Below are 21,482 nucleotides of genomic sequence, written 5' to 3'. Positions count from 1 at the left end.
CTTGAGCAATGAAAGCTGAAAGCGACGTCTACCGTGTTGCAGCGTGCCTCCACCCGTGGTTGCGACCCAAAAGTGGCCTCGAGGGTTGGGGTGCCTCATGCGTCTAGGAAATCTGTCAACCATGCGGATGCCAATCACGAGGCCGTTTCCGAGCTTTGTGTCGCGTGGGGTTTCTAACCACCCTGACCGCCAGATAAGTATAGTCAGGAAAGGAGTTGAGATGTCTCCTAGCTGAACCTGGGACAAATGTCCTGAATTCGATGTCTTCAGCGGGCTGAGGAGAGATCAGAGGCTAGGGAGCTGCGTAGGAGGAGCACGAGGACGACACAGCAGAGGGACCAAATGAGGTTCGGAAGACGGAGTGAGTCGGAAGATTGTTTCTCCGATGCCCGCTCTGCAACGAGTCTCCTGCAGTGCAAAACAGCATTGTCTCTTGCTCTCTTACTCCTGCTTCGCCCTCAGCTGCTCTACCAAAGTATCTCTAGTTTTCACTTGCCCTATCCCCATCACGATGAAACCCTGACTTCACCAGTGGACCCTAGGTTCTATCTTCCACTGCTGTGCTGCTCGTTTACGGCCTCCCGTCACTGCTCCCCCGTTACACAGCATGACGGCTGTCGTTGCGACAAGGACTGGACTTGCCGACTCCACCGCCTGTTCTCACCATCTGCCCAAGGCGCAACAAGACCGGTCCACGTCTTCCGGTCTCATTTATGACGGTTCTCGACCCCTGAGTTGCCAATGAGGGCCTCCGCATGGCCCGTGGCTGGGCTCACTCCCGAAGAGGGACCGTCCTGTGCATGAACACCTGTTCGTCCGCCTTCCCCCATTCGCCCCACGGGCCATGGTTGGGCATTCGCAGCATTTCTGCGTCCATCATTGCCGAATCACGACCCGCTCGGCATCAGCATCTCCAAGCCGACTTGGCTTTTGTCCTTACTCACGAAACTCGGTTTCCTGCATCCCGGTGTTTGTTGACTGTGGATGTTGCGGCCTCTGCCTCTGCGGCTCCTCCTACTCTTCCCCTATGGCTTCCCTGTGGGTACAGCAACTGCGACACAGCGCTGACTGCCTCGACATCGAAAAGTCACGAGCTCGACATACCGTCATGGCGAATGTGTTCCCCTGCGCTGACCACGACAGCAAACCCTCATTTTGACTTCCTCACCGCTCATGATCTCTTTGTAACTCCTTCTCACACTTCGTCGGCTCTCGTTCGATATTGTTGAAGTACAGCATCAAGACTCAAGGAATGCGATAATTTGACCATTGTCGAGAGCAATGGAGCGACTAGGGTATGCAGCTTTTCCCGCCGTCTGTGCTGAAGGTCCAGTCTAGTCTAGCTAGTCCTACTGCCGCATGCCATCCGGTAGGCTGCTCTGTTTGTGAGTCGAATGTTGGGTGCATCAGTTCGCCCTATCGTCGGCTTGGTTGTCGGCGGTCCTAAGTAGCCTAAAACTCGATCTGCGTATAGGCTCGGATCTGTCGATCTGGTCCCGAATACAGCTCGTGCTTTGGTGATCCCGGCAAGAACCTGACGATCCTGCTGGACTTTTGTCGTACACTCAGATTCATCTTGAGGTGCCGCCAACAGAAACTGCAGAGGCCCTGATTCCTCCTCCAATGGTCCTGGTTTATCACTCTCTTTGCAAATTCAGCGAGGGCTCACCAGAGGCCAGCAACGGTGATCGCTTTGGCCTCTTCTTCCCATGGGATCATCCTTGAGATTTTCGAACTCGGATGCATTTCGGTCACGTATCACGACCTCATCCTCAAGGCGGTTTTGCCACTTTGCTTACTAGGCTGTGTCCGCATCCCAACAGCATGCTCTACAGGCCTCGACCCACCACTCTCGGGTCACAATATTATCTCTTGGAGATGAATCTGTGGTGAAGCAATCTCTCGAAAACCAGGACCGCAGCTGTCGACGACTTTGACATCCTATGGTCCGGGCGCGGGCCAGCTGCGATACCCGATCAGCACGCCTTGGGCTCCTGGTTTGTCGAATCGGAGAGTTGGTGGTTACTGACACCGGGCTCCTTTCGACATTCTCTTCGTTTTCTGCTGCGCCTAGGTCAAGGCTGCTACGTAAACAAGGACCATACTTGCCCGAGGCTCAGATCAATTTGTCTATTAGTAAGGTCTTGTTATCCTTCCATTTTCGTCTCGAAGCGGGTCTGATGCATGTCAGACCCGCTTTGCCTACAATACAGTCGTGATGACTGATCAGGACAACGTGGAAACGCACTAATTAGTGTCTTCGGCCTTCTCCCGTCTTGGATCTCAAAAGCATTCCAGTTCAATGCCATCTTGTGTATGGTTTGCGGAGCCACTCGGTGTCCTCGCACAAAGAGCCTTTACAACGATGTCTTGGGTTACGACCTTTCCACACAGATAACGGGTGGCGCCTGATGAAGCCGCCAACAATCAAGCGGAAAGATTTGAGGAATTGATGGATCTATTCTTTGTCTCAGATCGTCTACCGTGAATCGGGGGCTCTTTTTCCAGCGGTGTCGAATCTGCTACTGCGGTAGCAATAGCACCAAACAGCTCATAATTTACTTCGCGGGTTTTCCTTATGGATGCGGCGATGATAAGCGTCTCTCATCTCTCTCCGCAACATCTTCCCCGATGGTGTTCTTGGAATCTAGAGGATTGATGGTCAGCAATAAACCAAGCATTCTGCGTTTTAGCCTTACCAAGTCAACTATTTCGATTCCGCCGGCGAGATGCTTGTGCTTACTCAGGCGCTGTCCGACATGCTCATTTAACTTCTTGATCACTGCTTCCGCGCCCTGCTTCTTGCCTTCGGAACTTAGCACTACCCACGCTCTTGGGAAAAGGCTTCCGTCTCCTCTGCCGTTGTTGACTCCCGCAACACATGCATCCGTCACAAGCTTCTCTGGATGATCAAGCAGGGTATCTTCCACCTCGGTTGCTGCTACCTGTAAGCCTTTGACCTTGATCATCTCCTTCAGACGATCAAGGTAATGAATTCGATCTTCAGCGTCACGCATGACAAGGTCTCCTGTCCTCAACCAGCCGGGCTCCGCGAACAGCTCGGCAGTGGCATCCGGATCTCGAAAGTATCCCATACACACGACATTCCCCCTTGCCCACAACTCGCCCTTGGTGCCCTTCGGCACATCTTCTAGAGTGTCCGGGTCAACAACTCGGCCTTCCATCCCTGGGAGGAGGTAGCCGATTGTACCCGGCTCGGAAGCCTTCAAACCGAAGATCCCTGCTATAGGGGGTGATGCGATGGACGCGGCTTCGGACAGACCATATCCAGAGGGAATGGGGGTCTTAACGGGCAGTTTCTGAGCAAGCTGATATGCGACGTCAGGTGGAAGATACGCCGCGCCACTGGAGCAACTGACAACGGACGATAGGTCGTACTTTTCAGTCAGTGGAGACTGAGCAAGCTGCCTCACAATCGGAGGGACTAGGGGCAAGACGGTGATCCTGTACTTCTCAATGGATTTCAGGGCGAGTTCGACGTTCCATTTTGACATCATGATGTTGGTAGCCGGTGCAAGGTTGACCCGCAAAATCCACATGATCATGCCGTAGGAATGGTATGCTGGCACAATCCCGAGGAGAGTTTGGTGTGTGAGTGGTTCGACTCGGTTGAACAATGCTGTCAGCGTGGCGGCTGTGGTCCCTTGTAAACCGCTGTGGACCGCATTTTTGTGGGAGATCATCATCGCCTTGGGCAGACCGGATGTGCCCGACGACTGAAACAGATAACACAATTTGTCGCCGCCAACGAGTTTTCTTTTGCGCTCTTGCATCTGCAAGCCGCGGCGTACGAAAGACTCTACTGTTGGACAGCCTCCCACGCAATCCAAGGAGTCATCGTCCGCCAGCACGACAATCTTCCTTTGGTCAAGCACCAGTCGGAGCTTCTCGTTGTCCGGACCGACTCCCAGCTTGAGAGCTTCACGCAACACAGGGAGAAGCGTCTCATGGCATACGATAGATGTGATTTGCATCTTTCGCAAGACATGCCACAGTTCGTACGGCGTGGATGCCGGGCTGATTCCGCCAAATACCAGCTCAGCACGGAAACACGCATGAGCCAGCATCGAATAGTGGATGTGGTTGCGGGAAAAGAGACCCAGGATCTCACCATTGTCTCGGTCGTCCACGGGCGACCTGGTCAGTCCCAAAGGATTGGGACCGTCATAACGAAGTGCTCGTGCTAACGCGCAGACTCTTTCGTAAAATTGGTGGAGTGTGACCCTCTGATCGGTCACAGCGTCGATGAAAAGGTCATAGTCTGGAGGCAATGGTTGACCTGGGGGAAAACACAGTTCGTGAACATTCAGATCCTGCGGCGTAGGAGGAAATGGGCCGAATGGAGATCTGAAGATCTTGTCGTTTGTCGGTTGGTATTTGCCATGCACATCTGGTGCCTCTGGATGCACGAATCTGGCCCAATGTGGCGCCATTTCCCAACCAACAGCTCTTCTGGTCAGTCGACTTGGACGGAAATGCAAGCATTGACACGAGACCGGCTTCTCTTATCATCTACTGTTGTCCGCCACAAATGAGGGGAGCCGTCGGTTACCATTTCGAGGATACCGGGACTACCTCGGTTTCTCCCTCGACAGCCCGTTGACTGCCAGTCGAAGGGACCGAGCCTCAGATTCAGAGGCTTCCTGACAGCTGAGAGCAGACTTTTCATGGTTGGACTTTGTCAACAAAACTGCAGACGCAGGAAGCAAAACGAACAACCAATACGACCCGCGAATGCGGCCGCGGCATCCACCATTTGAATCCATCATTGATATATGCTTTCTAACGCTCGACGCATACGCCAAAGCCATACATATGCAAGCCGTTGTTTGAGTAGAAAAAGCAGACTCGATTGATATGTTGGTGCAAAGCAATCGCGGCGTTCTGAGGTTCATCCAGTTTCTGACTGCCATCAATCACAGCATGCTCAGAAGTTGATATACCATGTGGATATGTGGTTGTCGCGTCTCCAGGTAATGTACCTTATTTAAGCCTATTTAACTCGCACATTTCCGCCAATTAGGCCATGTGTAGCATGGTGTCTGGTCCCCTCGCTCTTCGCGCTCCTCGCTCTCCGAAGCGCAGGGAGATACAGACCCAGATCTCGGATGTTTACGCTTCCCGCACATTGACGAGGCTTAGCCCATCCTTCCCGACGGTTGGAACCACCCAGGATTCGATGAGGTCCAGGGCAGCTCTGTCATTCGAATCCAGCGGGACAGACTGCACAGTCACGATGAGGTTTTGCGATACCAACTGGAACACTGTAACGTACGTTGCCTGGGGTCGAGACTGTGGATACCCGAGATACAGAGAGCTAGCTGCTTGCGTCTATGAGAAACGAAGCCACTTTAACACTCCTAGGGCCGACGCCTCCACGGGCATTCGCCAGCGAATTTGGTTGCCTGAGATGAGTGGCCCGTTCCGAAACCCCTTTTACCAATGATTACTGATCTCGAATACCGCAAGTACAGTGTTTCAATTCTCACGCGTTATGCTGCGGAGCCGCCTTCTGGCCAAGCAGCAGCGCATTTCAATGGCAAGGCGTCTTCAACCAGAGAAGAGTAGCCTCTTAATTTGTTTGTGGCTGCTTCGATGACTGCTCAAACAGCGATTGACACCAGTAAGCCTGGCAACCCCAGTCAGCAGTTGTGTCCAACAGACGTTACCGCTAGAATCGAAGGCTCACCAAGTCTCTAGCCACTTTTGCCGGACAGCAATGCCGTCAGCAGATTGCTACCTGCCTCCAGAGACCCCTGAAGATATGGTTGATTCAAAGGATTGCCTGCTCCTCAGCATTCCACATCAACTCGGGTCGACATAGTAACCTCTACGCCTAGATTGCAAAGCATCATGTCAGGACTCACGCAGAGACCGGCACAGTCTTCGAAGCATTCACAGTTCTCAACGTCGACCGCTCCTGGGCTTGATCCAAGTTCCTCTCAAGATCATGGCCTGAGTCAAGAAAGCATAGATGGTCTCTTCACTTTTGATTCGTTCCACAACCAAAACTTCGATGAGTGGTTCGGTCATGCCTCGACAGAGAATATGTGGCAGCCAGACCACGGGCTATTTGATGGGCTCTGGAGCTCGGGTGCGGTGACCGATCATCAATTTGGCTCTCCAATGTCAGTATCTGAGCGCATCAGCCAACATCCTCCGAGCAAAGGATCAACTCCCACCTACCCTATCGACGAGCTGTCATCTGGTCTGCCGCTTGACTATGACGACGATGGACTCCAAGCCGGCGTAAATGAGGTCACACACCGTCAGGACCGCCAGCGAAGCGAACCAGCCGACAACAATAGCACTGGCGCCAACTCGACAAAGGGAGATTCCCCGAATGAGGAAAAGCGCAAAATGCAGAACCGGCAAGCGCAACGTGCGTTCCGGGAACGCAAGGTGAAATATGTGCAGGACCTAGAGAAACAAGTCAAGGACCTCCTCCTCTATGCCGAGTCGCTGAAGCATGAAAACCAGATGCTGAGAGCACGGGGGCAGTGGTTGAGCAACCAGCTGAAGAGTTTTCACCGACAGGCTTCCACGCGAGGTACGTCATGAAGAGAATTTGGATGGATTTTGCGTTTTGTGGTTGGTGATCAGTGTTTGTGCAGGTGTTCGAGACAGCATGGTGTTTGGAAAACGTGGTCGTGCAGCGATGGATGCGTGTGAGCTTGTGGTTCTTTTCCTGGTGGAAATTGAAGTATTCGTTGGCCAGCTGTCACAGTATGCTGTATAGATTTGTATCTTGCGGAACTATTCAGGGATGCTTTTGAGTGCAAGGAAAATCCGCAAAAGCTACTCTACCGGCGTTGCAGGTCGCCGGCATGTTGTTGTCCTATGGGCTATTGATCTACCACAACTGAAGTAGTCCACTGAATCGCACAGCTGGTCGGTTAGTCTTCTGGAGTGGGCGTCAAATTCTGCCGCAACCAGACGACAGCAGCTTAGTGAGTGCCCATTCCCATTTGGCGCCTCTGCTGATTTTGTAATATGTTGTAATAGTTGTCATCGCCGTTAATCCGCGAGCCTCAACCCTTTTCTCTCCGCCAAACTACTCCCGCCGATACTTTGCCCCGAATACAACGACGAGGAAGGGTGTCTCCCGGCCGGCAATTTACAATTCATGGGTCAATGTTCGTCGGAATTTTCCAAGCAGCCGGCATAGGCACGGTGGCTCGAATGATCCGGGCGACTTCCTGGGATTGACAACCATGACAACCATGACAACCATGACTATCTCTCGATAATATGTCCGTCATCTTTTCAAATACCATGTCAACGACTTGGGCCTGAGGGGCATAAAGATGAAGATTGTCGCAGCTGGCAAATCTAGCGCCTTTCCCTTGGTAGCCCCAAAAAGGGGGGAAATTACAAGTTGAGTGCACCCGACGATGTGCTTGCAAACGGTGGACGCGCTGGAGATCCACGCTTCTAGTCACTGAGCAGGAACTTTTCCGTTTCTTTGGAGTGGTCGATGCCCTCTCCTCCTGGCTTCTCGGGACCAGGGACATCCAGAAAGCCGTCTTACAGTCGTGTCAATCCCCAAGGGCCATGGTCTAGTCCACCACCACCACCACCACCACCACCACCACCACCATCACGATCAACACCACAACAACGACGCCACAACTCTGGAAAGGGATGAAAGGATTCTGGGGGGGCCCACCCATGAGTGACACCTCAGACAATTTCACTGGCAAGGGAGACGAAAGAGCGTCGCACCAGGGTGCTCACATTGACCCAAGAACTAAGAAAATACAAAGCCACGATCCATCCTCGCACAGTATTTCATTGGCTTCGGAGCCCACCACTTCGAAGGATCGGAGAACATGTTACTGTTGTGTGTGTGTCGCCCGGGAAGAAACCGAATCGTAATGATCTGTTTTGCTTGGAGCGAATCAAGTAGTCTCCCTCAGCTGAGCGGAGTGGCTTCTTCGACGACTAGGTTTGTCCTGTTCCGCTTGAGAACGTTCCCCTGTCTACCCGCCACCTGTTTACAGTTCTTGAGTCATGATTATCTTGAAAGGCACACGATGGGAGACAGACCATCTGAGTTGCTCTTGGACTCTCTCGACTGTTCCATGTCAGCGCTACTTTTTTTTTGTCTCCTCTCTCGTATCTTATGACTTCGTCCCTATCTCTGAATCCTTTCTACGTCTAGCACAATCACCGGTAGGGGTGAACCATCCAGAACACCCAGGGTACCCTCTTCACTTCCTTGTCATGTTCCACCTTTTTCATCGTTTCGAACTCGGACTCATTCCAGAGCGATCCTTCTCGACAGCATCAAGCTGATGCTTCGTAGGCGGAGCCGCAGGCAGAAGCGTGGTAAAGCCCTGCGTGTAGCGCCGCGCCTTAGACCTCTTTCAAGGATTTTAGCCAGCCGGAAAACGACTCTGCTCGCTCCACATCCATGATCACCTACGAGTTCACCAAGAGGTGGACAAATCCCGAAAACAAAACTAACCCAACGTCGACAATCTCCACGGATCCTCCCAGCAGTTCACATCCATGTCACTGTCTCCCAAATGTAGACGTTGCAACGAGAACGATTGCTCCTCTCCCTGGAGATACTTGATCCGACATGGTCCCCTGTGGATATTGGACGGCGGCCCTGTGGGAATCTATGGCGCCTCTGCCTGTCATGGAAATATGTCCGTATTATTGAAAGCGATCCTCTGGCGGTTTTACTGTTCGTCTCGCTCCTTTACCATTTCTAGTCAACACCCCCCCCCCCTTTCTTGCCGGAAGGAGTGTTGGGACTTCCTCTCCGCTAATTTCCTGGCTATAATTCATCCCCTGGCACATTTCCGAGGGAAAGGGATAGTACCTTGAGGTCTAGCTCACAATACTCCCAACAACCCCTGTTCAGGTTCATTATACAGGATTGCCAAACAGAGTTTTACAGTTTTACTCAACTGGAGGTCTCCGTGTGATGCTTCAGCCTTCAGTTGATCGCCAGGCAAGAATGTTCTCCCAACAAGGTAGCGAGCAGAAGAGATGCGGAACCAATAAAGCAGGCTGACGATATAATACATAGGTCCGCAGACAAAGCTCTTTACGGTCGGATAGCTGTCCACTCCTCGCGTCACCATAACTCCCTCACACGGCACGTCCTTGTCTTGATCGGAATTACTATCAGCGGGGTATACCCCGAATTCGATAGAGATAGCAAGCACAAGAGGAGCACTGTCCTCATCAGGAGACCAATTCCTACTCGTGGCGGGACTAATCAAAAAATTCCTGAAGATTGGTGGCTTGCTATGCTCTAATACCGAAACACGGTGGACACTCGTCGGACACTCATGGAGGGCTGTGAACCAGCTTGACCCTCACAGATGCTGAGCTAAAGGGAATAAAAGGGGTCGTGAAGGTGGCTCTGTGCTCATACATACTTGTCTAGCTGCCACAATGGGCCATACCGTTAACGCAGTAACCTCCAAAAGACTTCGGACATTATCAGTTCAACAAAGTACGAGAAACTCGCGGCCTGATCCTCCCCGCCTCATAATATCCCCATGGCCCTTCCCGGAACGGATGCGAGGACGTCGACTACTGCTGGCACGGACACTGTCACTGAGCAGCACCTTGTCGCGACCTTGGATCACAATGCTGAAGACAAAAGCTGAGAGTTATAGCACCGACAACGGATACATGTCAATTTCATGAAAGGGGAGAGAGCAGACGCTGCTCTGTGAGAAAGTGGAAACTAGTTGGGCTGGCAGTTTTAGCGACACAGAATGCGGCTTCTAATTCGCTCAAGGGGAATCACAGGCGCATTCTGATTGGCTGGGAGAATACCTGTGGCATTGAAGTCTGCCATGGAAGAGACAGCAAGAATTGAACGAGGCCGGACATAGAGGCAGTCACGTCAATCGCCCATGAGGTCACAGCTAGTGTCGAGGCAAGGCGTATCAAAACGTACAGACAATGGCCACCTAACAGCGGTCACTGCGGTCGGACTTGATGGACAAGAGTTCAAAGGAATTCTACATTTGGTGGCACTCTGAACGGAGGAAGAGCGGCGTTAGAAGATTCCTGGAGGAGGAGGAGGAGTAGCAAGCGAATGGGTCTCTCGCAGTTTCAATGGTTCCCAGGGTCATATGGATAGTTGATCGTCTACCCAAACAAAAGGCATGAGTTCCTGCACCTGTCCGCAGACCCGTCAGACAAGCCACGTGAACACGTTGAGGGAGCTATAGCACAGTGACCAAGTCGTGAACTGACCCATATGTAGTCGGTGGGATACCAGAGCCATCCGTCTGCTCTGTCGTTTGATAATAAAAGGTATCGAGACGGTAAGAATCGCTGTAGGCGTCACTTCCTGCTTTGTTTCTTTCGATAAGTGTGCCGCTGCCGTCCCGTGTGTGGCGCCGTCCTGGAAAGCGTACTGACGAAGCGCTCCGTCCCTCCCAGAGGTCCGATCCTCCGGCAGACAGACGTGCCAGAAAGCTTCTCGAATATCTGATCTGCCCTTCTATGGCTCTCTGGCCCCGCGAGGCTGCCGGAGTTCAGGGGTTGCGTGGTTCCAAAACAGCAGTTCCTGAGTGAGTGAGCTGTGTGTCACATCTACCGGATTCCCCGGGTCTGCCCGCAGTCTCAGTCGAGCTGCTGTTATGTGAGATGTGATTACCGGTTTAGAGTCGATCGTCTGCTTTTGGAAATGGTGGTTGAAACCTCCTTGCCTCGCAAATCCATCCACAAATCATCTTATCCGAAGCCTGCCGCCGCTTTTCGATCCTCCACTCAAAGGACGGCTGGGTACCCCACTCCACTCTTCAATCTACCGACGCGCAAATGTTGCTGCTTTCAGAATGTCCGTCTTCGGTAAAGAGTCTCCGCTTTTCCTCTCAGCCTCGACGGACACTGATTGGCCTTTAAGGTCCTCACTTTGACAATCTGCACGACACTGGCTGGGAGACGAGACACCCAACCAAGTCCGCATGGGCGCCGAAGGAAAAGAAACCCCCAGAGTCTGTCTGCTGCATGCATTACAGGAGCTGGAGATTGTGGAAGTCCTTACTACCTGTGTATGTACCGTGCGCAGCTCTGTCTCTGTCTCAGGCAGGGGCAGAGGCTAACATGGGACAAGGCGAGGCTGGGAACGCGGCGTCCTACACATCTTATTTAGCGATAAGGTACGGAACGATGGCGAAGAAGGACCTTACTTGGGCCGTGATCATCTTCGTAAATATGTGACAGGTGCTATGAAGATATTCTCTCAAGAGGATGAACAACGCCTTAACATGAGAACGACATGACCTCCAACCAGAGTGAATCCATCGTCTCTTGTATCTTTTCATTGTGTCCGTTGTAAGAGCATATCCCAGGCTCTTCTGGAAGGTAGTCCATCTTGGCCAGTACCCGAATATGTCCTGTGAATCGATCCGCAACCCAACGCGCACACACTGGTACCGTGTCCATTTCCTCGCATCCTAGATCGAAAATGAGATTCCGTTGTGGACTAACCACGCGCGGTTGGATGCAATTCGAGAAATTCGAATGCTGGACAGTACCGGGGTACCTTAAGGTCCTCACTTTTTGATCCCCTGGCCGTTTCCCTTCTCAGGAATGCTCGCGTCGGTCGCACCCTCCGAGCCATATGTACAGGGCATCCTGCACCTGGGTGGCATTGTAGCCCTTGTTGTTTCTCCCTCCTCTGTCCGTCTCACTCTTTGTATTCTAATCTTCTTCTTTCCTTCTCTGGGAGACATGGCAGCGAGACATATCGCAATGCCGTCCACTGCGCAGGCCAATGCATTCGACATATCTGTAAAGACAACAGTGTCAATGAGCTTTGCAACGTAGGGAGCGTGAATATCCCAAGCTGCCATCCCTCCTACATTCGATGTCCGAGTGACCCTACTCCTCTGCCAGCCGCCAATATCTCTGCTTACCCCAAGACAAAGGAGTCGCTCCCTCCGAAAGGCCCAGCAACGACATCGTCGGGTTGTCGTTGTAGTAGTTGTTGTTGTTTCTATAACAACTGCGGCTACGGTCAGAAGAGAAGGACAGCCCAGAGCATCTTCAGAACTGAATGTCGACCTCATCAGCTATGCCAGCACAAAGAGGGACAACGTGGCCCACGAAACCACCGGCTTGCTGCAACATAATAGGCACAGCAGCCTGTTCGATGGCGAGAGTGACGCTGGTCAAAGATGGGCGTAGTGCTAGTCGGACTCTGTGGCACAAGGAAGAACTCCAGCTGACTGCGTCATATACCAGAGGATTGGCCGCACATGCCGCTCGTCTCTTGAATGATGAGAGTGTCACGAACATAGTGGCCAGCTTTTAAAAGAGCGACACCAGAAAGAAGGACGGCATTCCACAACATATGCACGGTCTCCACTCGGAAGACATCGATAGCAAACAATCATCCTGCCACTTCAACCACCTCATCTTGAGACATTCGACGCCGTGGCTTCCTGCGACTGGCTGGAGTGCTGCACGAGATCCACCGCGTACGTGAGCTGGTAGCATAAGGCACTTCAGACCATGAACAATGTCTCATGTATTGTCTGCGTGGGCTTCACTACCAACGCAACAATGCATAATAAACCCCAGTCTAAAGGAGTTGGTCGACGGCGGTCTGTCTCAAAGAACGCGGGATGTCACTTTCAGTGATATGAATGGACTCCTACTACGGAGGTACGGCTTCAAGTCCACCAGGAGATACCAAGGAACACCCCCCTTGGACGGCACTTCCGTGCCGAGTGGGAGAATCGTGCAGGTACTGTGCATGCTTGTCGGAAAGCTTCAGGGGGGTGGAAGCGAGCGAAAGCTGCCACCAGGTGAGTCAGACAATCGTCGATGTGGTAAGTCAGGAGCAAGCAGGGAGCCGATAAAGACCATGTGGGCTTGTGAAAGAGATCTCATGACTACGAGGGAATCTCCGAGACTCAAGGGTTGTTGTCTACAGGTACGTGGGATGCAGTTATTTTTTAAGGCCCTAAACAGTGTATTTCTGACGGTTGCTATCTAGGGCTGCTATTTCCCATTACTCGGACGTGACATCCCAGAACCCTTCGACATTGCGCTGATCTCTGCCCACTGCTCGAGAGATGACCTTGACATTTGCAGCGACCCGAACCCCATGAAAACCCCTCCACGAAATCAAGAGCTTGGGATGTTTTGAGGGAAAGATGTTTAATGCTTGAGAGCATATCAGCAAAACAATTTCTTTTTGAAAGAGTGCAAAGAATGAACAGAAAGAGACATACAGTGCAACAGGTGCAACCCTTGCATTCGCCCGAGCCGTGTTGGCAGGTGCTGCAGTGTGGTTCCATTGCGGGGGATGGTTCGAAGTCTTTGACTTGTTGATGTGGTTTGATGAGATGTTTTGCTATTGCGCTTGTCTTTCAGTCGAAGTGATGTTTGCGGAGTGGTAAGGAAGGAAAGATCAAAAGCCCAGAGGTAGGGAAAAGAGAGCTGCTCTTATACCTTTCAGCTGGCCACATTTCTCCGCCAGATTCGAGGAAAGGAGATTCCCACCGTAGACCACCCTATCCCACGCCATAAGCAAAGTGACACAGATGATGCTCGAGAGCATGTCAAGTGCTTTGGGTGCGTGATTGGTGCCTTCAGCTTATCGGTTACGTACTTTCATGGTGTGAGAAAGGGTCCCGCGGGCCTGCCGCCTGGCGAGTCCCGCGTGATCAAATAAAGGACGCTCTGCATTGGGGGCCACTCTCTACTGGCTCAGCGGCCCGTCTGTTTGGCCCAAAGAGGGACGGGACGAAGTGGCTCGTGGCAGATTGGTGGGCACAGGAGCGGTCAAGAAGATCTCCGCAGCTGGGACTCTCGCCTTGAGGTTTTGCTTGGTCCAAAGTTGGTTGAAATCGTGCCCTGTTCCTGCACGGTTCCCGCTCGATGTAGTGAAAAAGAGGAAAGATCAGACAAGCGGAGTACTTTTCTTGCGTGGGATGCGAGCCGGGGCTCTCCAGGGGGGGGGGCGTGGGAGTGGCCATCAGTTTTTCGGGCCAGTTTGGGAGTAGCTCGTTGGCCATCTGCACGGAAGCACACTCGCAACTGGGGTCACATGTGATCAGAACAGCTTCAACGACTCTCTTGGAAATTCTGTCCGACAATCCGGGCCAGCTGGCTGGTTGAGGGATTGGAGCCTGTCTCTGACTGTTTGGAAGGACGACATTGTGGCAGCCAGCCGCACAAATCATAGACTGCAAGGTTGACAGCCACCGCCAGTAACAATCGGGTGGTATTCCAGGCCGCCTTCATCTGCAAGAGCTCAATGTACTCATCTATGTAGAGTAATGGAGATAGAAGGGACGTTGCGATAAAAGCAGCGTCACCTACTCGTCCTTAAAGGCCCCCAGAATCGTCCTGGAAAGTGGTCCAAGTCTAGCCCGTTTGGGAATAGACAAAGACCTGGTTCAAAGCGGCGGTAATTGGTTGCGCTACTGAGCGCGGCTCTCCATAGCAAGTACCATAGAACTGCGATCTGGACAACAAGATTCTCTTCATTTTTCTGACCGGGATATTAGTATGATGCGCCTCAGTCCTCAATCCGTCGCCAGGCACTCTCCAATACTTGTCGATACTTGCATAAGGCCTGGAACCATTCCGAAATCCGATGCCCAAGTATATCGAATCCACCACCAACGAAGTTGATCTGGCGTCAATCACCGCCTTAGCGGATCTGGTGGTTTCAGGAAGAGCGTGATTTCGGCGCCAAGATTAGCCCTCGCCCTCATTATCTTCGGCCTCTTCGTAAAGATAGCCAGTTATCAAATCAGCTTGTCCGAGTGTGTCGCCCGCCGTCGTAATCGATTTATCTCCGAGCACATCTCTTTCGTCTACCCCACTCCGTTGTAGGGCCTCTTATGCAGATATGCTGCAAATCGAACGACGTGCCATTCAAGAACACACCGTCCGCTCGTTCATGGTGAGGAGAGTCCTAGGGTGTTGTCATATCCCCGTCTGTGGCTCTGCAAAGTAGTTCAATACATCCTGCGGGAGGTATTCCAACCATGGTATCATATCGCTGCCGGGAAAATCAAAATTGAATTGCTGGCCTGCGCTCATGTCGATATCTTGTGATTCAATTAGCATATCGCTGTAGGCTTGGGTTTGCGCGTCAGAGAATGATTGCTGGGGACTCAAGGAGCCGTTAAAGCGTTGCCCTTGCTGCGGATATCCAAAGGCATTCGGGGGTTGACTGAGCTGTATGGGTCCAGCAGCAACACCGGACGGCGGAGCTGAGTTAGCTGTATATGGAGAGTGAAGTCCGAGCAAAAGATCTGCATCAGCCGTTGATACTGGATCGTAAGGCACCGATGACACTCTATCAGTAGAAGCTGAGTTTTCCCCATGATAGGCTTGTCCCAATCGTTCAGCTATGGTGGCATCACTCTGAAGAGTAGACATATTCCGGTTGTCCCACTGCGATTCAAACCTTCTCATCCCTGTTGGACCTTGAGGCGTCTCATCTTGCTCCTTTCCTGGGGAAGCGGAAGCCGCCGGTGGTGCCTTTGCAGTTTCGGCACCTGTCGGATACAGGAAGCTAAGGTTGGGGGCTAGAGAGTTGGCCGTTCCTGTCAAGGACCACCCAATTGCATTACTGAGATCCATCGAAGGAGACATCGACCCGCTCCCTGACAAAGCCTTAAGCGAGCGTAGTCTGCCATATGCTCCTAGTGAAGCAGCGAGCGAGGTGCTTCGTCGCCAGCCGGGAGTGGTAAAAGATGGTTCTGTTGATGGCATTTCTCCATCAACGTCATCTGCAGTGAACAGTAAGGGATCCATCAGACCTTTTGACTTCTGGTCGAGAGCGGTCAAGATATAGCGACAGCCCGCCCAATAAGAATCTAAAGTCTTGAGGGCTTTGTAACACCGCTGATAATTTTGATTGGCAGCAGTAGCAAGAAGAGTATGGCGTGCAGAGGCTGCTTTTTGCGTCCTTTCCATTATCACGTCTTGTTTCGGCCGATGGCTATGTCCATTTGATGGCGGAGATGTCGCTCGGGACGACGGCTGGGAGGTATGAGCGGCAGCTTCCGCCAAAAAAGCGCACGCCGCAACGTACATTGGCTGGCTGGTGAAAGGATTACCGATGAAGCTCTTGACATCTATCAGCTCGGCGAACGCCAGGATATCCGCGATCGTCTTTGCCGACGACATGGACAGTTCTCTGCTGTCGGGGAACAGCTGTTGGATTCGTCCTTCGAATGAGTGTAGCAAAGTCGGCTGGTGAAGTAGGACAATCAAGGTATGAAACCAGAAGTGTAGTAGAATGAAGTTCGTGCCGTGGCCTGCTTTGACATAATGCTGGAAATTGGTGGCATTGAAATGCAATCTAGGTGACAGGCGTTGATATATGCCTGTACTGGTCAGCTTCCAGTATCCAACAAGAGAATGAATTTCCCACCTGTCAGATCTCTCTCCATGCTTGCCAACCGCTTCAACACGTCTGGCGTGACCTGGCTGACATCCTTGATGTTGTTGAGCACATCCGCAACTCGCCCATACATGTGAACGATCTTAATCATGGCAGGAAACGGGTCAGGGTATCCATTGATCATCTTCTCATCAGCTCGAAACGGGAAGGAGATTTCGATGTCCTTGTCTCGCAGAGTGACAGGACGACCAACGCCCGACGAGACTGCTCTGTCGAGAAAGAAGATAGCCCAGAAGGTATCAATTCGTTCCTGTTCACTTGCCCTTCGATCGTCCAGTTGAGAATTACCCTGGTTGTAAAGATTGCGAGACAGCTTTTGTTGCTGTTCGGCTCTCCTCCGCTCCTCGGCCTTGCCGTCCTGACTATGTTTGGCCGTCTTGGGGGTTGGTCCAATCCGCCCTTCCAGTTGCAAGCCCTCGAGCTTTTGAATCCCCAAGTCCTGCGCCATGCGTATGGCCGTGCCAAGGTACATCCATAAGCCGCTATCGTGATCTACGCCAAACTCCTCATAAGCGAGAAGGAGACAGGCTTGAGCGACAGCCATGGTGGGACAGGAAAATGTGTCTATCACTGCTGACATGGCCCTTTGAGCGAAGGGTTGGCCTCGAAAAGCCCGTCTGACATTTCCTTCTGCATCCAGAGGAATGGAAGGGTCATTGGATCCGCAAAGGAGCGGGTTTCCTGAGAATCGCGCCGCAACCGCGCAGACAGCATCGACCAAGATCGCATCCACTTTCTTCTCTTCCAAATCCCTCAGAAATCTGTCGCGTTGAAGAAAAGGGTAGTTGCAGCCAAGGTGGGTGAAGAATGTTTCGCAAAGATGAGTGATCAGGGGAGCATTTTGGTCTGGATCAGTCGCATCGTAGAATGGTATCTCGACGGGCACTCGATCCTGGCCACCAGCAAAGTTCCCATCTAGCTGTTGTCCTGCAGCTGGAGAATCTCCAGAGGCCGAAGGCAAGCTCGATCTGTGGTCCTTGACTTGCACCACCATCTGTTTGAAACCAGGTACGATTGCAGTCGGCCCGAAATACCGAAAGTAGGGGACCCGGTTTCGAGAAGAGGCGACGCTGCTCCCAGTGTGATTGCTTGAAGGACTTATCATTTCCCCAACATCTTCCCTGGCGGTGTTGTCCATCTCTTTTCCTGGTCCAGCTCGCAGTTTCATCGCGACCTCCGCATCTCTGCTTTGCTTTTGAGGCGTTGAGGATCCAGAGTCGGCCTCCTCTTCACCATCCTCATCGAGTCTCTCACCATCTTTGCGAATTGGGCGGTCGGCATAGCCTGAACACACATGGTTGTTGTCCGTGCAGGTTTTGCACTCAGGCCGCTCACCAGAGCAGCGCGTCTTCCTCTTGCGACAAGTCAGACAAGCAGCATTTATCCGCCTCCTCTTTGTATGCGGCTGACCATCGGTCGAGACGAAGCGGATTTGGCGAGGCGGCGGGAGAAAACTCGTAGGGGCGTTGGAGGATGCGGACTGGCCAGGGTGGACGCCACTTAGGCTCATACTTTCAAGAGAAGAGACTCGCGCTCGTGGCCCGGGACGATGGCATTTTAAGTGGACGGTGTCAATCGTCGAGTTTCTTGGTCATTCCAGCATGGGATTGAGAGCAACGCAGCTGAGCCCAAGCACATATTCTGACCACTGCAGTGAAAGCCTGCGACTCGCTTCTCCAGATACAAGTCAAGTGCTGCCAAATGGTCGTTGGAAAAACTAAGAGCAAGAGAGGGGTTCATCTGAAAACAAGCGCAGGCAATAATGGCCCAAGAAGCTGCACCCAGCCATTCGCACTTCAACCTACCAGAGAGGCGGACTTGCCGTGATCGTCCAGGCCTCGAACACAGCACTACCCGCTCGCCTAAGAAGCTCCTCTCGTCCTGTGCTAATCGTAGAGAGTTGCGGGGGGGGGGGGCATCTCCACTGTCGGCTGATACTGTGTATAATAATATTCCACACAGACCACTCCCCTTCTGGCACTGATTGGTTCTGAGAAATTGTAACCAGACGCAGACAATGCTCACTTATCCCTTTTGTATTGAGTCCCGTGAATCAGTGTGCTATGGGGATTCGTAGAATACAGGGTGACTTGTTCAGTCTTCATAACATTATGCTAGGCACTCCCTGCCAACCTCTTTTTTTTGCATTCCAAAGGAGTTCTTCCCTCTATTTATGCAAAATACTTCATTCAGCCTCATGTCTGCGACCTCGACCTCTCCATCCTCCCGTTACTCCATAGCAGCACACGCCGTTTTGTTCGCACCACACCCGGACATCCATCGGGCTTACTTCGCGGTCTTCGCCTATTGCTTTGAAGCCTTCCGTATTTAACCAGACCGTAAGCTCCTCCAGGACGATCGGGTCGTACATGAGAATTTTTTCGCGCCAGGTTGGCGATACTTGGTGGTTGCAGGATTCCCCGTTCACAGATTGCGCTTCTGGAAGGCGATAGATAGCAGCATGAATCTGTGACAAGATATCCGGTATAGGAGTCTGCTGGGGCGTGAGACCAGGACCTCCAACCGCGGGACTGTCCAGTCTCGAAACCAGGGCCGCACTCTGGGCACGGGAAGATTCACGTGCTTGCGAAGGTGTGCATTCCAGTCGCGGCACCGTCGATGGTGGTGTAACGAGTCTCTGGGCTGCATGTCCAGGCTGGGGTCCCATAGATTTCGCGTTATTTTGCACAGTGGAACGTTCCAGGTTCTGGCTCTCTTCAATATTTCGATTAGAAGAACCGCCCAGATCATCAACATCCACAATTTTCTCGTCCGAGAGCGCCTTTGAAGTGCGCTTCCGGGAGCCTTTCCCTTTTTTTGGTGCAGGGTCGTTCGATGTAGTCGCCGCCTTTTTCCTCTTCTTCGGCTCCTTGGCAATATTTGTGTCCCCAGATTCGGATTTTCGTTTGGCGCGAGGCTTCTTGACTTTTGGAACTGGTCTCATGGAGACATCATGAATTTTACTTAGTAAATCGGCGTGTGTCATTGCATGGCTCGTGGCACTTTCATCGTCATGTCCTTGCTGCAAACCGTGTTTGCTCTCCCAGCATCGCTCGAGAAGCTCAATCATCGCCTCTCGCTTCTTAACAGCCTTGAAGCCGAACGACGATATTTGTTTCTTAAGTTCGTGATCGGAAAACCCCCCGTACGACGGCATCGTTGGCTTTGGATCCGGCGCCACGCTCTTTGATTCAGATTGCTGCTCGTCGTCTCGGTCAGGGGCATCGGCTCCCTGATGCGGCTGGTTAAGCGTCCGAGACGTATGATATAGCCTGGGTCGTGCTTTTATAGGTGTCTTGACAGATTTGCGAAGTCTAGGCGTAACAATATCATCGATATCGACCAGCGGTGCGGGTTCTGTAGCATAGGGAATTGGCGGTCGCACAGGCCTCGAAGGGCCATTATTCGAAGTGGTTGTTTCTTGATAGTTCCGGTCGATAGGCTGCACAAGGACGTCTTTCCCTGCAAGGGCTAGGCGCACAGCAGGGGAATCAGTAAGGTCAACCGTGTCGACTTGCAGCAATGCATTATCTTCGTCTCGGCCAGCCGCACCCCACAAGTTCCTTCTTTTGACAAACCGACTCGTACCGCGACAGACGTTGGGTGACGTGGGCTCGGTCGAAACGGGCTGCGTCGAAGGTGGTGAGATGGGATCAGAAGAAAAGCATTCAGAGCGCCTCAGTGCTTCCAGGGTATCCCGGGTCAGCGTAGGCGATTCATCGCGAGCTAATTGACTTGCTGGACCAAAGAGAAACGGCTGCTCCAGAGTGGTCTTTATTGCGGATGTTGGAGATTTCAATCGACTCTTGGCTGGTGCTTTCTTGGGCACCCGTGCTTTCTTGCTTGAAGTTTTTGATTTCAAAGCCTTCGTACTCACGTCGACGACCGGGTCTAATTCAATCCCTGCACCCATTTGTGTCGCGGTAAGATATTCCAGCATGGGTGGAAGCTTTGTTTTTTTCTGGCGGCCATCGCTGTAATTCGACGTTGCCAATCCTGTGATCGTGAGAGGCTTTTTGGGGGCAGGTTTTGCCTTTCCGTCGATCCCATCTTTCACAAGATTTCCACATGATCTCGGTTGGCATGTGGATGATGAAGGTTTTGCCTCAGCCGTCATGACAAGCTCAATCCTTCTTCTACTTAGCGGCGCTTCGTTGGTGTCATTTGCCGCGGTTGTCTCAATAGCCGTTGTCGCAAAAGGGTCAAAGGCATAAAAATCCATTAGATCATTGATAAACCCATCGGTTCGATCCTCAGAATACGGTGCCTCCAAACCATTTGCGCTCGGCTTGACAGGTGTCCAATCCAAACGCCTTGGTATGGCCTTCTCCAGTGAGAGGGGGCTCGAATGCCGGCTGGTGTTGAAGGAGTGCTCTTCTCCGGGATGCTTCAATTCTGTCTCTGAAGCTTCCAAATTGCCTGATTTGATCGCCTGACGGTCTCTTTTGCGTGGATTTGGCACTGGATCAAGCGACTCTAAGAACTTGAAGTGCTTAGATCGCTCCTCCACCGATGCTTCTTCGTTCTTTGGCCCACCCCTTGCCTCCTTAAGGGTGTTTCCGGCAAGCTCTTCGGGTCGCTGTAGGGATTTCGGCTTGAATCCATCTTTTCGAAGAGACGGAAGAGGGATATTCTCCGCGCCGACCTTTGCGGCGAGCAGGGCACGTGCGCTGCTGAAGCCGCGAGAGAATCCATCTCTAACCTGTCTCGAGTCCTTGAACTTTTTCGAGGTGATTCCTTCAGTTATCGACAAGCCACATGGCGACCTCAATGGAGATAGAGCGTCGGCAGGAGTGGGAGAACGGGCGAATGTTCGCGGAGGAGAGGACGAAAGAATTACGACGGCGCCGGACATGGTGGGAAGGCACTTGACGGCCCATTGACGCAGGTTAGTGACTGCCAATGCGGTTGCAGGATGTTATTGAGGAAGGAAAGTCAGGATAACAAGGACGGGAGGCTGATTGAAAATACACCGACATGTGTTTATTCAGGTTGAAGCTGGTTGGAGATGTCTGCCCTTACCAAAACAAAGTGAAGCCGGTGT

The 21,482-nt window shown here is 52.3% G+C and overlaps 5 protein-coding genes across 6 annotated transcripts; 1 reads left to right on the top strand and 4 right to left on the bottom strand.

Moving 5' to 3' along the window:
* Window positions 1-2,551: 2,551 nt before the first annotated feature.
* On the bottom strand, window positions 2,552-4,454 carry PV07_02503 (uncharacterized protein; the record flags this gene model as incomplete). The annotated part of the gene is made up of 2 exons (XM_016389117.1): window positions 2,552-2,647; window positions 2,700-4,454. 2 exons carry the CDS (start codon window positions 4,452-4,454, stop codon window positions 2,552-2,554), a joined length of 1,851 nt encoding a protein of 616 aa, XP_016251019.1.
* A 5,563-nt stretch (window positions 4,455-10,017) lies between these two features.
* On the bottom strand, window positions 10,018-12,271 carry PV07_02502. 2 transcript variants are annotated; one of them, XM_016389116.1, is made up of 3 exons: window positions 11,193-12,271; window positions 10,252-11,138; window positions 10,018-10,174 (listed from the first exon to the last, which is right to left on the bottom strand). In XM_016389116.1, the coding sequence occupies exon 1, from the start codon at window positions 12,072-12,074 to the stop codon at window positions 11,559-11,561; it is 516 nt and encodes a 171-aa protein (XP_016251018.1). In that variant the 5' UTR covers window positions 12,075-12,271; the 3' UTR covers window positions 10,018-10,174; window positions 10,252-11,138; window positions 11,193-11,558. The 2 variants fall into 2 exon arrangements, with proteins under 2 accessions (XP_016251018.1, XP_016251017.1); XM_016389115.1 differs by having other exon boundaries at window positions 10,018-11,138.
* On the top strand, window positions 11,653-13,986 carry PV07_02501 (uncharacterized protein). The gene is made up of 2 exons (XM_016389114.1): window positions 11,653-12,943; window positions 13,007-13,986. Exons 1-2 carry the CDS (start codon window positions 12,527-12,529, stop codon window positions 13,157-13,159), a joined length of 570 nt encoding a protein of 189 aa, XP_016251016.1. The 5' UTR covers window positions 11,653-12,526; the 3' UTR covers window positions 13,160-13,986.
* On the bottom strand, window positions 13,664-18,219 carry PV07_02500 (uncharacterized protein). The gene is made up of 2 exons (XM_016389113.1): window positions 16,409-18,219; window positions 13,664-16,361 (listed from the first exon to the last, which is right to left on the bottom strand). Exons 1-2 carry the CDS (start codon window positions 17,946-17,948, stop codon window positions 14,950-14,952), a joined length of 2,952 nt encoding a protein of 983 aa, XP_016251015.1. The 5' UTR covers window positions 17,949-18,219; the 3' UTR covers window positions 13,664-14,949.
* A 202-nt stretch (window positions 18,220-18,421) lies between these two features.
* Window positions 18,422-21,439, bottom strand: PV07_02499 (uncharacterized protein). The gene has a single exon (XM_016389112.1). The coding sequence runs from the start codon at window positions 21,291-21,293 to the stop codon at window positions 18,624-18,626; it is 2,670 nt and encodes an 889-aa protein (XP_016251014.1). The 5' UTR covers window positions 21,294-21,439; the 3' UTR covers window positions 18,422-18,623.
* Between the last annotated feature and the right edge of the window lie 43 nt (window positions 21,440-21,482).

Source organism: Cladophialophora immunda, assembly GCF_000835495.1.
Source record: "Cladophialophora immunda strain CBS 83496 unplaced genomic scaffold supercont1.2, whole genome shotgun sequence".
NCBI lineage: Eukaryota > Fungi > Ascomycota > Eurotiomycetes > Chaetothyriales > Herpotrichiellaceae > Cladophialophora > Cladophialophora immunda.
The sequence above is the reverse complement of the archived record's forward strand: the minus strand, read 5'-3'. Positions and strand labels throughout refer to the sequence as shown.